The following is a 14,679-nucleotide window of genomic DNA, read 5'->3' as shown; positions in this document are numbered from 1 at the left end:
CGCCCCCGCCCGCTTCTCGCTACTAGGGGAGGCTACTGGGGGAGGCGGCAGAAAGAGAAGGAGCGCGGGGCTTTGAAGGCACCAAAGTCAAGGGAGGGCGGGCTGCATCGCAATCCCTCCGAACTGTGTCGAGGGCCTAGGGGCACTCTACGCGCCAATCGGCAGCCCCGGTTCTGCCACTTCCAGCCCAGCGACCTTGGTTTGCAAGACTTCCTCAAGCCCATTTTACTCTTTTGGGAAATGGGTGGCCGAGGCTGTCAGTGCTGGGATGGGGCGCGCGGGGCGAGAGACTGCGGCCTCACAGGGCGGAGGGTCCGTTTTGGCTCTCTCCTTCTACGTAGCGCTCGGGCCGCCAGCAGCTGGGATAGGACCATCGTTCCATCTGTCCCCGCGACCCTCCGCAGGGCCCAGGCTCGCGCGGGTTCTAAAATGAGGACAAAGCCCGCCCGGATCTAGCGTGCGTGCGCCGACGTGGCCAATGGCACGCCTATGCAGGGTTGAGTGACGGGCGGGCGTAGCCAATGAACATGCGTCTTATTGCGAGGTGGTCCCCGGCTCCGGCATTATAAAGAGCGCCACGAGTCGGCATTGTCAGGCGGCGGCACCGCGCGGGCCCGAGCCATACTGTTAGTTGGTGGGTTCCGTGCTGCGGCGGCCGAAGAGGAGCACGCGAGGTCGCTGCGGCTTCGTCGGTGGACGGAGGGGAGGCCCAGCAGCGCGAGCTTGAACGCGGTCGAGCCCGCGGCGCCTTCCCGGCGGGTGGGGACGAGCGGGCCTCGCGGCGTCACCGGCGGCGAGGTGAGGGGTCGGGTCCGCGGGACGGCGGGTGGCGGGCGGGAGCCGCTCGTGCCTGACTCGCTGTGGCCGCTCCTTGCAGGAGCCGCCGCGCCCTGGCCTAGCATGTCGGAAGCGGGTGAGGAGCAGCTCATGGAAACGACCGGTGCCACCGAGAACGGGCACGAGGCCGCCCCCGAAGGCGAGTCGCCGGCCGGGGCCGGCACCGGGGCCGCGCCGGGCACTGGAGGCGGGAGCTCGGCGCCCCCGGCCGGCAACCAGAACGGCGCCGAGGGTGACCAGATAAACGCCAGCAAGAACGAGGAGGACGCGGGGTAGGTGCGGCCGCGGGCCGATGGGGCGCCGCCTTTGTTCGGGGCTGCCTATTGTTGGCGCCACGCGGCGGGGGGAGGGGCGGACCGCCGGCCTGGGCCTGCTCGGGCCCGCGGACAAGCCCGCCAGTCGCCCGCCGTGCAGCCCATTGCGCTCGAGTTTGCAGGAGTTTGTTGGGTCGACTTTGGCGCCGCCCCGGGGCCGCTCGCGCGGGGCCGGGGACAGGCCTGGCGCCCGGAAGGGGAGTGCGCTGGGACCCGGGGCCGACCAGGTTTCGGCCGCTCGGGGCTGCGTGGGCGGAGTTGGCGCGCGCCTGGGGCCGCCGCTTCCCCTTCCTCCTCCTGCTGCTGTGGGCGGAGTCACGGTCTGAACGCGGTTTCGGCTCCCGGAAGCCTCGGGTTCCTTGAGGGCGAGTTCTCGGAGGTGGTGACGTCTGGCAGGGACGATAGCCTTTGGATATGTGGTTATTAGGCAAATTATTTCCAGTTGTGAGTGCTCAGAGCCTGTACCCCTGGCCAGGATGTCCTTCCGTTCCCTCTCCCAGTCTGGGATGCAAATCTTAAGGGCTGCAATCTCCTGAAGATTTGTTAAGGTCAAGGTTGAGGTTGGGAGGGTAGTGGAGATTGGTTAACGTCTTCCAAAGGTAGAGCTCTCGTGCTCAAGGGGTAGTCTTTTGTTCCCAATGGTGGCTTTATTTATAATCTTTATGAAAGCTTTGCTAGCGCTGGTCTCTAAAATCACAGCTTTCTTGTAAGAACTTGTTGGCATGTATCTCATCCTTCCATTTCAGAAAAATGTTTGTTGGTGGCCTGAGCTGGGATACCAGCAAAAAGGACCTAAAGGATTATTTTACCAAATTTGGAGAGGTTGTTGACTGTACAATAAAAATGGATCCCAACACTGGCCGGTCAAGAGGGTTTGGGTTTATCCTCTTCAAAGATGCAGCCAGTGTGGAGAAGGTAAGCTGTGGTTTTTTTTTTTTATATCACCAGTGTATTCTAAGAGGACACCATTCTTAGAGTATGATTTTGCAGGTGATTGAGTGCTTTGGGACAAGCAGAGAGCTTAAGAACTTTGTTGCTGTTTTTGAAGGGATTTACAAGTACAGATTAAGTGGGGGAGCGAGTATGGACTGTAGTGGTCCAGGAAGATGGTAGTGGACGCTTATATTCTTCAGTCTATTATGGACACTGCACTTAGGAGGGTTAGACAAGAAAGAATTCAAGGTTGCTATGAGATAAGTCTTAATTTAGGCCCATTTTTCAGAAAACAAACCGAGGATCAGAATAGTTTAAGTAGATGCTATCACACAGCTACTTAAGGGGTGGAGTGAAGATTCCAACCCTAGCAGCCCAGCTCCAGTCTGCTGCTTTACTTCTGGAGATAGACCATAAACTGGGACAGCCTGGGCAGGAAGGGGGCGTGCAGTACAGCATGGGCAGAGTCTGGGGTGTGGTGGTGGGTGATTTATAGGTAAACCCACTGTACTTGAAGTTTGCAGGACATTGGATTGGGAAATCAGGTTGGGGTAGAGTTTGAGGGGGGATGAAATGTTTTTGTGTACTTGGGTTGGAGTTTTATATTTCAAAGAAAAGGGCCTTGTCTAGTGTCATACTGCTGAGTTAGAACCCAACTTCCTTCTGTTGGAATAGGTCCTAGACCAGAAGGAGCACAGGCTGGATGGCCGTGTCATTGACCCCAAAAAGGCCATGGCCATGAAGAAGGACCCGGTAAAGAAAATTTTTGTGGGGGGTCTGAATCCTGAAGCCACTGAGGAGAAGATCAGAGAGTACTTTGGCGAGTTTGGGGAGGTGAGTGTGTGGCCTCAGGAGTGACCTGCCAGCTGCCCTGAGGTGTCCTTTCTGGTCCTTGGCAGCCTTGGCTGGAGCCCTCCTCAGCAAGCTTTTTTGCTCTGCCTTCATGCGATTTTTCTCCTGTCAGTTCTCTATGGGCCCTGAGGGTTACTGGTCCTGAGCTTTGCCTATGTTTACAGATTGAGGCCATTGAGCTTCCAATGGATCCAAAGTCAAACAAAAGGCGAGGCTTTGTTTTCATCACTTTTAAAGAAGAGGATCCTGTAAAGAAGGTTCTAGAGAAAAAATTCCACACCATCAGTGGAAGTAAGGTAAGGTGTCTCCAGCTGTGTGTGTCTGGCCTCTGGTCGCTGGAGGGCTGACCCTTGCAGGTGTGGCTTAGGGGTTGGGCTACTTTCTAGAGCTCTCCTGGGTAGTGGGACCTTTGTTTTCCTGCAGCATCTGCTGCCCTGATTGGGGCAGATGGTCCTGTCCTTCAGGGAGCTCCTAGGTTGGCAGGACTGGCAATAAATACAAGATGTGTGGGAAGCAGGAGAGGACAGTGGCTTCTCTGGGATAGACCAAGCATGCTGAGTAGTCCCTTTGATTCCTGATTTTAAGCTAGAGATCAAGGTGTTCTGGATCTAGTCTAAGTTATGTAAGATACAAGGCCCACAGTTTTGAGAAGGTTCTAGAACTTCTGCCACGTACTGATTTCTTCCCTTGGTGATGACGTCTTTCCTGCTATGGACACTGCTGCAGTTTTTCTATCTTGTTCCTGCCACAACCAAATCTTTATTCACCTCCATCCCCTTAGGACACTGGTTTAGGCAAGCCCACCCCAGCAAGATCCTTCCCAAAGAGCCCCCAGCGTCCTGGCCAGCTCTCATCCAGGGCATTTTGCCTTCAAAGGAGCAGAGTTCTGTGTGCAGTGAGAAGTGCAACTGTTAACTCCCTCGAACTCTGGTCAGGAGCAGGGTAGTTCATGCTTCAAGTATTCTGGTGGCCGTTGGGAGTTCAGGGTGTAGCTTACTGTGTCAGGGTGTGGCAGGCTGTCTGAGCAGGAGTGGCAGCCAGATAAGGTGGGGCTCCTGGAAACCTCGATATCCTGGCTGGGAATTTGGAAAGATTTGATGGATTGGGACCTGCCATTTTGTGTAAAATGAGATTGGCTCCTAGGGGCAGTTGAGTAAGACATCACCTGATAGTTGTTAGCCTAGTGAACAGTGACAGAGGTCTTCTTTCTTCTCCATGTGTCTTAGTGGGAAGTGTGCAGGAAGAGCCCATAGGGCAGCACTAGTGAAACTGTTGGTAGTGGGTCTTGAAATAGTGTGTGTAGTTGTACCCAGCATTAATTCAGTAGGGTAGAAACCTCAGATTGCATCACTTGGTGGGGGTCATTTGCCAGTTTTTTATAGGATCATGCTTGTGTGGGGATACCTTATGTAAATGTTTATTGGTCTTAATTGTGAATTATGTATCAGGGTACTTTCTTTGAAAAATAACACTTCTAATTTATTTAAGCAGGAGCACTGGGCGGTCCCTGAGCCTGACCCCGCCCACAGTGGGCAGGTTTTTGAGGAAAGAGGAAATTGACTCTGGGTCCTGAGTGGTCCCAACAACAGACCAATGGTTGGGGGAGGGAGTGCAGTATGGCCTCAGGCTTTCTTCCTCTGTAAGTTGGAAGTCAGGGTCACCACTACTCATTTGAGTGGGATGTTTCATTTCTGTAAAAAAGGAAATAAAATCAGAAAGTCTCATTCTCTAAGGCCCCTCATCCAGGAAGCCTTCTCTAACCCCCTTGCCCAGCAGGCCCAAGGTGGCACTGAACCTGACACCTGGCGTGTGTTGCTGGCATTGGCCCAGCTCTGTCCCTCTCCTCCCAATTGTGAGACATGGAGCTGCTCCAGGGCTGCATCCATCATCCCCAGTAGATGTTCTGGGGAAAGGTGTGAGCCAAAAAGGCCCTGGTGGGAATCTTGGTCTGTCTAGTTTTAGCCACTGTTCGGAGAGCTGCTAGCACAGTGTGCTTTCCCACCGCAGCGTATTTTGTTTTGGATAATGGACCAGATTGGCCATCTGAGTGTTTGTCAGTGAAGATCTTTGTGTACAGTCGCTGCCCAGAACTTGTTCCGGTGGCCTGACCCCCTGTCCTCTTGGTTTTCAGTGTGAAATCAAGGTGGCCCAGCCCAAAGAGGTCTATCAGCAGCAGCAGTATGGCTCTGGGGGCCGCGGGAACCGGAACCGAGGGAACCGAGGCAGCGGTGGTGGCGGTGGAAGTGGAGGTGAGTGGAGCTGGGTAAAGAGGGGCTGGCTTCCCTGTCTGCATGGAGCTTCCAGGCCTGTCGGGGCTTGCTCTAGCCTCTGGTGTGGCAGGGTGGGCAGGACCAGGAATGGCTCTCCTGGGTCCAGGCTGTGTTGCTGCTGCTGCTGCTGCTGCCGCTTGGAGTGGAAGAGCCCTCCCATGTTTCGTATGTGGCCTGGGGCCCCGGGACACCTGCATTGCACTCTGAGGGGGCCCGCTGGGCTCTGGCTGTCCTGACTCCTGGTCCACCCATGGGTGGGCGGGCAGAAGGTAGGGCAGGGCTGTGCCAGGCGCTTTACCTCCTTCCATCCCAGGCCCCTCTGACTCCAAAGCCTGAACTTCATCCTTTTTAAGGCCAAGCTGCCAGGGAAGGTGGGGGGTGATTAGAGTGAGTGAATTCCTGCCTCGTTGGCCCTGAATGAAGTTAGAGTACCGCTCTGTCCTGGCCTTCAGCTCTGCAGCTTGGCTCTCAGGTGCGGGCCCAGGGCCCTGTGTCCCGGACAGCAGTCCCTTGGCTTCTATCTCTAGAGTTGCCATAGTAACCCCACCACCCAAAGGGCAGGATTTTCTCCATCCTAGCTCCTGCGTGTGCTAAATGGTCCCTGGGCCCCTGTGCCCTGCTCCCCCCACAGGTCAGAGTCAGAGTTGGAATCAGGGCTACGGCAGCTACTGGAACCAGGGCTACGGCTACCAGCAGGGCTACGGGCCCGGCTATGGCGGCTACGACTACTCGCCCTATGGCTATTACGGCTACGGCCCCGGCTACGACTACAGTAAGTAGGAGAGGGAGGCCCCGTCCACTCACCCAGCTGGGAGGCAGGACAGACAGTGAGTGAGTGCAGGGGCTTTGGAGTCGGAGCAGCCGGGCTTTGTGGCCTTGCCCCAGGGGCGTTGGCTGTGAGGATGTAAGCGCCTGGCACAGGGGTAAGTAAGTGCTCAGTAAGTTTAGCTGCTATCATTGTTGTTCTTGTCCCTAGGTCAGGGGAGTACGAATTATGGGAAGAGCCAGCGACGTGGTGGCCATCAGAATAACTACAAGCCCTACTGAGGCTTCGGCAGGAGTGCCTGACCAACCGCACACGCTTTGTTTGGATACGAGTGAACACAAACAATTATGTACCAAATTTAACTTGGCATCCTTTCTATGGCCTGTCCCATGTGCATCTTATTTAAAATTTCCCCCCTGGAAATCAACTCTCCTGTTTAATATTTCCAGAGCTCTAGTTGTTTTAGGCAGCGTGTGGAGTCTCAGGCCAGAGCGGCATTGTGGTCTGATTTTATGGTCACCCTGAAACAGGTGGGAGGGTCTGCTTCCCACTGCCGCCCTGCAGCCTGGACTTGTGGACCCTGGTTGTAAAGAGGTCTATCTTAGAAAACCAGTGTCACCTTTTTCACCTTTTAATTTTATATTATTTGTGTCATACATTTCCTGTAATGGAAGTGTTAATTTTACTGTACTTTTTGGTACCTTTTGGGAATCTAATGTATTGTAAGGTATTTTACACGTGTCCTGATTTTGCCACGACCTGGATATTGAAGCTATCCAAGCTTTTGAAATAAAAATGTAAAAACCCCCAAGCCTGGGTGAGTGGGGTACACTGAAGGGGGGTACGGCCTGTGTTCTGGGGCTTTCTGAGCTCCAGCATCCTCCATGACCTGCTAGCAGCCCTGTCAGGCAGAGCCGCACGTGCTCTGTGTTGCCTAGTTTCCTCTAATGACTCAGCGCTTCACAGGCCTTGAGCCTCTAAGAGAAGGACATGGCTCAGATCTAAGGCAGCTGTTCATGGGGACGAAGATGGCGCAGCAGGGCTGCTGCCCCCAGGGTAGCAATTCGGGGGCATCTTGGAACATCTGTCTTTGCCAGTGGCATTCTGTCTTTTAAACAGGACAGAACCTGCCGACGAGGCGCACAAGGGTACGCCCTTCTGGTTGGCATATAACAGCCCACTTGGGCAGCCCTATTGGCTGCTGGATTGGAGCACCTCAAGCCTGGCGGCAAGAGCAGCAGCAGGCTGTGGGGCTCTGGGTGGACGAAGCCTGGTGAAGGGAGTTTCTGGTTTCCCTCACCCCTAGAAGGGGTCGGCTGCCGAGGAAATGGCTGCTCCTGTTCTCTTGCCACAGCTACCAAATGCTAAGTACTTTGGAGATTTATGGGCACGGGCTAGTGGAGAAAGCCCAAGATAGCCAGGACCTCCCAGTGTTGGAACTAACCTGTGGGGAGGGGGCATCACTTGGAACAAAGTACCAAAAAAAGTTTGGTTAGTTGAGTGACAGCCACTGCTGATAGGGGACCCAGTTGTGGTCACTTACCTGGGGAAGGACGAGATTGAGCAGGGCTGCCACTGCCGGGGGCCTCAGTGTTTCACAGCTTCTCACCTTTTCTTCCATGTCTGCAAAAGACCCCAGAGACATCCGCACTGGTTAATAACTGCTAAAGATCCCTCAGTGTCTAAACTTTTTTGGGTGGCAGTTTGGAGATTAGGCCCATGTCTCATCCTTTCCTCGTGTGTGGGCCACCAGCAGCCACAGGGTCAGCAACAATTTTCCCCAAGGACAGTCAACTCAGGTTTCCCAAGACTTCCTGGCTCTACTGGAGGCCCCTCTGGAGGAAACCTAAGCCAGTCTACACAGCCCCACCCCTTAGCAGTCCTGCCCAGTAGGCCTGCCCGTCCAGAGCCCTGGGGGCAGCTGTGAAGGAGCCCAGACGTGTGGGACGGACGGGCTGCTCTGATCTCTACCTGGAGACAGGACTTAGGACTCGACCTATTTTGGGTCCGTCCTGAGCTCTGCACATGCAGCACAGCCTCAGTGCACAGATGTCCAATTTGGGAATTACAGGTTTCCTTGTAGTGGACTTAGGGGAGGCCCGGGGATGACCTTGCTATTCCCAGCTGACTGGCATCGTGGAGTGGAATTTCATTTTGCGTTCAGTAAGACCTGGATGTAAATTTGAACTCAGCCACTCAGCAGCTGTTGGTGACCCTAGCCTCAAGTCAAGTACAAAGCTGCTGTCTACATTTCACAGTGCAGTCGTTCTGATAGTTGGGCTCAGAACACTGGTGCTGCCCAGGCAGGATACTTGGCTCAGCTGCCACCTACCGAGGCACGGGCAGGAATGGGGGAGGCATGGGCCACTAGGATGCTTCTCCACTTCAGCTCCTTGCTCCAGGTTGGGTTCTAGAGTCTTGGTCAGCTGCCCCTGTGGCTTCCAGCTCACCTGTCAGGATGGTGTCCAGCTTTGCCACCACGTGTTGTGCGTTGTCCAAGCTGAAGCACATCGGTGGCTTAAGTTTCAGGACGTTCCTTCCAGGACCATCAGTGCTCAGCAAAATGTAGTTCTCCTTCAGCCTGTAGGACAGGACACAGCAGGCCCTGCTGCCTCCCTGCTGAGGGCCCTGCAAGGCTGTCCTCAGCCTGGCCTTGGCCTCAGGGCCAGCGCTCTAGCTACACTGCCCCTGGAGCCCTCACAGGCCGGTTCACACTAGGACTTGGCACTGGCTACCCCCTGCCAAGCTCCTGTCCATCCTTCGTGACCCAGCATCAGTGGCCCCTGTCTGCCCTGCACTTAGACCTGAGCAGGGGCCTCGCTTCACTCATCCCTGGAGCCGTCTCAGCCACGCCCAGACTAGCCACAGGGCTCCAATGGAAACAGCAATAGTAGTCCCTGTGTTTTCCCTTTTCTGTACTGTGCGATGTATATGGTTTACTTTTCGTATGCATGGGAAATATCCAACGTTACAGAGAAGTATGAAACCCATGACCCCGTTATCTAGCTTCAGTAACTTCCTGCATACAGGTAGGTAACCTTGCAATCCCAGACAGGACTGTTCGTTTGAATTCCCAGTTCTTTTTAGGAAGATGACTTGACCTCCTTAACATTATCATTGGTACCTAAGAATTTCTATTCCACATAAAGTTTTAACCTCGGAAGGTATTTTGGTCACTGAGAGGAGTCTGACATGACTGTACTGACACTGACCCCCACTCCCATTCTTTTTTATTCCTTTTTTGTTACTTTTAAGTCTTGTCAGGAGCCAGGGTGTCCCTCAGTCTCCCATCCTGCTCTTCCTGGCATTGACTGGCCGTACTAGAGAGAACGGTCTGGGTTTCAAATCCAGCTCTGCTACCTCCTAGTGGGTGACTGCACGTGAAACACCTGCCGCCGCCTCCTTCCCACCAACAGTGCTGGATTCCTGAGTTCGGACACTCCCTGTGGGTGGGGAGGTGAGCTGGCAGATGTGCCCGACCAGCAAAGAGAAGGCAGGGACTGGACGGTCACTTAGGGAGGGGTCAGTCTGAAAAAAACCTCATGGAGGAAAAGATTTTTACATCAATACATACTGTTTATGTGAATTCTAAACACGGATGCATGTTTCACAATTTGAATAAGGACACGTCTAACACTAGAAGGGTTTCTCTGTGGGGGGAGGGGCCAGGAGTGAGAGACGGGGATAAAAGGGAGTAACAGGTCCTGCTTCGATTTGAGTGAAAGAATATGTGAACCAGGGCTGTGCCTGGGGCTTGTCCTGAGATGTTGCTCCATCCAAACGCACCCCACCCAGATGAGCAGGAGTCCTGTCCATCCCCTGAACCCGGCTGCTCTGGGAGTGCAGAATCTGGGTCTGCCACAGTCCTGATGTGGCGTTGGAGAAGCTGCTTCCCTTGGACAGCTGGGGTCTGAGAGCCCCCGGTTTTCTCACTTGGGCTGGGAATAGCCCACGCCCATCTGAAATTTTTGCTGTCTGGTGCTTTCTCGATGGACCTCAGTCAAGGGGATGCAAGGATTAGCCGCCCTTCCCCCTCAGAGGCCCACATACCTCCTTCAGTGAACCCTCTGTGGGCCCAGAGTGCCCGCAAACATGGTGGATGAAAGGAGAGGAAGAGGGCCCATCAGGGCCTAGACAGCAACGGCAACTTTTTTCAAGAAAAAGTACCTGGACACCAAGTAGTCAGCCTCTTCGGTGGCTGGCGTCCTGGTGGCCTCATCCTTGATCAGATCCACACCAATGAAGAGCCCGACACCCCTGGAGCAGAAGGTGACATCTCAGGCGGCCAGGACTGAGGCACCAAAGGCCTTGCCTTCGTTCTCTGCCTGGGCCTCAGCCAAGCCCCAGCAAAAAGTCCACCAGGGCTTGTACCTCTGCCGCTGAGAGCCACAGGAACCCTCAGAAGGGGTGAAACAGTCCCAGAAGGTAACTGATGGGAGGTGCAGAGGACAGGTTGGGGGTCAGAGGGATTTGACCCTGGTTTTCCCTCTCTAGAAGTGCCATCGCCCTTCAGTTCTTCCCCTGTGGAAAGTACAACTCCCACCATCCCAGGTGGTTAGGAGGTGAAAGAAGGAACAAAGCCAGTTCCCCGGCAGGTGCTTGGTTAGTGGGCAGTGCCTGCTGTCCTGAGCCTCACCTGACGTCCCCGATGATGGGATGTTTGGCTTTCTGCTGCCTGAGGAGCTCCATCAGGAAGCTGCCCACTTGGGCGGCGTGAGCCTGCAGCTGCTCCTTTTCCAAGACATCCAGGACGGCCAGCCCCACAGCGCAGGACACGGGGCTGCCCCCAAACTGAGCCAGGGGACAGAGAGCATGTCAGACACTCAGCAGAGCGTGCCGTGCCCCAGAACTGCCCCCCACATCCCCAGGGCAGTGATAAGAGCACAGGGCAGTAAATGGGGTTCTCCTGAGTCCTATGGGCTGTCCCACCTTTCCAGGTGCTAATGTGACTAGCCCAGGTCAGGTACCCCCAGGGGTGCAGGAGGGGCCCCAAGAAGATAGAGAACCAGAGGAAAGAGTGTACTGTTGTAATTCAGGGTCTCAGCTCCTGCTCCCCGCACAAGAACGCAGGATATGGTGAGGCCCAAAAGGAAAAACAACGGAGCCATAGATAGGGGATTCATACCACTATATTCTTGATGACGGCTGGTTGAGACACAAAAGCAAACATCTGCCAGTACCCCAGCGAGAGGTCTTCCTGCACCCCAGTCTTGCTGGCGGCCAGGCAAGACAGGAAGTAGGATCAACAAGATCCGCCCTCCACGATCCTCTTGCTAACCGCACTGCTAGCCGCAATCCAGGCTTGCTAGTGTAGCCATGGCAGTTATATCAGTGGCTAACGGCTAACAGGTTACAGGTGATAGCCATCTAATAACTGAGCCAGCCCCTTTCCATGTGAGGTTGAGAACCTGGAAACTGCTCTCTGGGACTCCGTCCCTACAACTGTACGTTCCCAGAGATTTTTTTTGTTTGTTTTTTTGCTGACAGGCATTAGGCTCCTGTCTCGTGGGCAGACCCAGACCCACAGCACCGGCCTAGTTCCCATCACCTCTGTCAAGGAGGGTCATGAGCAACACGCCGGAGCCACACCCAGGAAAAGCCACTCTGTGTGGCTGTGATATGGGCCAACGAGTAGCCCCTCCCACTAAAAAACTAAGTTTTCTTTACTATAGAAATTTTAAGTTTCCATCTCAAGTTTTCTTTCCCCCAGGTTTTTAGCTCCTACCCCTGCTTTAGATAATTACCCTAAAACTTGTGATTCATACTTGTTGATTGTAATCATTGAAGCTTAATGTTCTCTCCTACCCATTCCGGGCCTAACTCCTGGACAATTGACACCACCTGAATGACCGGTTGAATGGCCACAGGCTCTGTAGAGCTAATGGATTTATTAATTAAAATCTATTTTGCCTCATGCAGGGGCCTTGGGGATACAGAGGATACCCCAGCAAGATTGCCAGTCGCAACCAAAGAAGCCAATGTGGTCTTCCAGGAGGCTCTCGAGACCCCTTCCTCTCATCTGAGATTAGATAGGGCGAGAGTGCCATGAATCCCCCAATAGGTAGGGACAGCTCTACACACCTGTCCAGCAGGAAGCAGACACAGAAAAAAAGACCTCCTGTCCCTCAACCTCCCATAGAAATGTTATGGGGTCACGTCTCTCAAGGGGAAAACAAGGCAGGCAGTCAGAGATAGGCATCGGGTCTCTGCATTCCTGCATTACCCACAATGCAACCGCCCAAAAGACCTCCCCTGTCAGCCCCAAACTTCCCCTTTTTATTGTAGTTTCTACCCCTATGAGGACAAATGGGTACAAAATACCCAATTAGATTAAATTGGCCACTCACACCTGTGCAGTAAAGGCCACAACCTTCATTTCACCTGGGCCTCATTATACCATTATTATAATATACATATGCCCAGAAGTTCATTAATATCATTATAACAGACTGAATTCTGGGAAGAAACATGCACAGTCTAAAAAGATGCCTCTTGTCAATCACAGGTGTCAATCAAGTGGTCCCACACCTGGAAAGGAACAGCCCATTCTAGAGAAAAAAGGATAAAAACTCCAAGTCCTCGTCAGTCCGAGCCCTTTGAGTCTCTTGAGCCTTGCTTTTGCTCAGGGGCCTGCTCCAAACCCGTTGGAGTGTACTTTTCTCCTAATAATGCCACTTGGGGCCCTTGAGCCATTCTCTGCTGCTTGGGTCCACTTCTATTTCTTTGGCGTGTACTTTTCTTCTAATAAACTACTCTTTCACCACTTTAGTTTGAACTCAGGCTCTGCTGGCTGAGCCCAGGGCAGACTTTAGGGCGCAGACCACAGCTGGCTGCCTGTGAGTCACATGCGGCCTGAGTGAATGTGTGGCATTATTAAAAGTTTTGAATTAGGTGAGAATGTTTTAAAATACGACCGCACAAAAATACGTATTTCTGACTTAAAACAAACCTGGCTTGTCTGGTTATAACCTGGCACTGGCTGTTCCCATCAGGCATTGTGAGGGCTTAGCCTCACTTCCTCCACCTGACCCTGCCTGCGGGTGTCCGAATGGGGACCAGTGTCGCAGAGAGCCGGGAGTAAGCGTTTCTCCTGCAGACCATCTTTTCCCTTAAACTAGATCTTTGACAAAATACTTTATTGAAGTATAGTTTATATAAAAAAAAACACACACAAAACTGCACGTTTAAAGTGTATACAGTCATATACCACTTAACGGATACTTTCTGACAAATGCTTTGTTAGGCGATTTCCTTGTGGGAACATCGCAGAGTGCACTTACACTGAGATGACACGGCCTACCACACACCTAGGCTGTGTGGAATAGCCTATTGCTCTGTAGGGGAGGAAAAATCATTTTCCCGCTACCCTTTTGTGTTCCTGGCTGAGGCATCCCTGTAGTAAAAGACAGGTTAATAGGAAAAAAAACAAGTTTAATAACATGTCTACCCCCTGTATACATGGGACAGACCCAGGAAAACAGTAACTCCTGGAAATGGCTGAAGGCCACACCTTAAATACCATCTTCAGCTGAAGACAAAAGAAGGTGTTGGGGTGGGGCCGTTATGGAGGTGACCAGGAAAAGTACAACAAACCAGGGTAAGGTTGTGCAGATTTAAGTTATTGCCTTCTGCATTGATAGGAGTTTCTAGAGATGAGGTCATCCCTCTCTTCCTTTACAAACGGACATTTCCCAAATGTAAATAACTCTTGCAAAGGGTAACTTCTACTTGGTTTTCAGAGCTTCTCCCAAATTTGCTGTTTCTTAAAATTAACCAGCCTAAAATAATCCTTATGCCAAAGGAACATATTTTGGGGGACAAACTCTGCTCCCCTATAGCTCTAGGCTACAAAGCTGTACAGCATGTTACTGTACTAAACACGGTAGGCAATTGTAATTTAATGGTGTTTATGTAATACACTCATTATAACTGCTATGACATCATCAGGTAATAGGAATTTTTCAGCTCCATTATAATCTCATGGGACCACTATCTATTTGCTGTGGATGAAAAAGGGTGTATGTTTGGAAGGTAACCTCACAGGGTGATTGATCATAGATTCCTAACTGGGCGGGTCATAGTGGGTAGTCCCACCCCAGGCCTATAACTTCTTTAGTGAAAGGCTTATCTTTGTCTTTAGCAAGCCCTGTCCCTTGTTTCTGTGCATCTAGGTAGACACACCTTTAAAATAAGCCTTGCCACCCTCAAGAAAGTACATAATCTTGTTAACTATCCTATAATCCAATCTCCACCTTGCTTTCTCCCACCTTCTTGTAATCTTCCTTAATTCCAAACGCATAAAAGAAGCTACAAACTGCGATTCTTGGGAGCATTATTCTTAGTCTGTTGAGATCTTGTTTCCAGGTGTATCCTTTGTCTGGCTCAGATAAATTTTTATAAAAATTCTCTACAGGTTTGGATGTTCTCACATCGACAATGTGGTCTTGCCTAAAATGTCATTATACGGGGCATGACTCTAGTTCTATGTGATTTGACAAATAGATAAACTGTAGAACCTCTACCACAACGAAGACACAAAACATTTCCATCACTTCCCAAAGTTCCTTGTGCCGTCCTCCACCACTGCTCCAGGTAACCACTGACCTGCTTTCTGTCAGTAGAGTTTTGCCTTTTTCAGAATGTCATATGAATGGAATCGCAGAATATGTACCCTTTTGTGCCTGGCTGCTTCTGCTCAACATGTATT

The 14,679-nt window shown here is 52.4% G+C and overlaps 2 protein-coding genes across 7 annotated transcripts in view; one reads left to right on the top strand and one right to left on the bottom strand.

Annotated features, from left to right (window-relative positions):
• Positions 1 to 551: 551 nt before the first annotated feature.
• Positions 552 to 6,783, top strand: HNRNPAB (heterogeneous nuclear ribonucleoprotein A/B). Of its 3 annotated transcripts, XM_019711017.2 has the most exons (8): positions 563 to 798; positions 878 to 1,109; positions 1,898 to 2,066; positions 2,760 to 2,918; positions 3,101 to 3,232; positions 5,068 to 5,185; positions 5,838 to 5,978; positions 6,183 to 6,783. In XM_019711017.2, the coding sequence occupies exons 2-8, from the start codon at positions 901 to 903 to the stop codon at positions 6,251 to 6,253; spliced, it is 999 nt and encodes a 332-aa protein (XP_019566576.1). In that variant the 5' UTR covers positions 563 to 798; positions 878 to 900; the 3' UTR covers positions 6,254 to 6,783. The 3 variants fall into 3 exon arrangements, with proteins under 3 accessions (XP_019566577.1, XP_019566576.1, XP_074169479.1); XM_019711018.2 differs by lacking the exon at positions 5,838 to 5,978 and having other exon boundaries at positions 552 to 798; XM_074313378.1 differs by lacking the exons at positions 563 to 798; positions 878 to 1,109; positions 5,838 to 5,978 and adding an exon at positions 1,518 to 1,595.
• Positions 4,390 to 14,679, bottom strand: part of PHYKPL (5-phosphohydroxy-L-lysine phospho-lyase) — a 25,816-nt gene continuing 15,526 nt past the window's right edge. For 3 of the 4 annotated variants that reach the window (XM_019711012.2, XM_019711014.2, XM_019711016.2), the window contains 5 exons: positions 10,609 to 10,763; positions 10,140 to 10,229; positions 8,423 to 8,553; positions 7,516 to 7,595; positions 4,390 to 4,627 (listed from right to left, as the gene is read on the bottom strand). In XM_019711012.2, the coding sequence (XP_019566571.2) occupies positions 4,622 to 4,627; positions 7,516 to 7,595; positions 8,423 to 8,553; positions 10,140 to 10,229; positions 10,609 to 10,763 (462 nt within the window). In that variant the 3' untranslated portion in view covers positions 4,390 to 4,621. The remainder of the gene's footprint in view (positions 4,628 to 7,515; positions 7,596 to 8,422; positions 8,554 to 10,139; positions 10,230 to 10,608; positions 10,764 to 14,679) is intronic. The other variant, XM_019711015.2, reaches the window with a different exon arrangement.

This window comes from Rhinolophus sinicus, linkage group LG10 (assembly GCF_036562045.2).
Source record: "Rhinolophus sinicus isolate RSC01 linkage group LG10, ASM3656204v1, whole genome shotgun sequence".
Classification (NCBI taxonomy): domain Eukaryota; kingdom Metazoa; phylum Chordata; class Mammalia; order Chiroptera; family Rhinolophidae; genus Rhinolophus; species Rhinolophus sinicus.
The sequence above is the reverse complement of the archived record's forward strand: the minus strand, read 5'-3'. Positions and strand labels throughout refer to the sequence as shown.

Bases quoted from the DNA above. Each gene is read 5' to 3' on its own strand.
- HNRNPAB (XM_019711017.2), top strand. From the start codon at position 901: ATGTCGGAAGCGGGTGAGGAGCAGCTCATGGAAACGACCGGTGCCACC. The intron at 5,186-5,837 runs GTGAGTGGAGCT...CTCCCCCCACAG, and splicing joins TGGTGGCGGTGGAAGTGGAG to GTCAGAGTCAGAGTTGGAAT. The intron at 5,979-6,182 runs GTAAGTAGGAGA...TCTTGTCCCTAG, and splicing joins CGGCCCCGGCTACGACTACA to GTCAGGGGAGTACGAATTAT.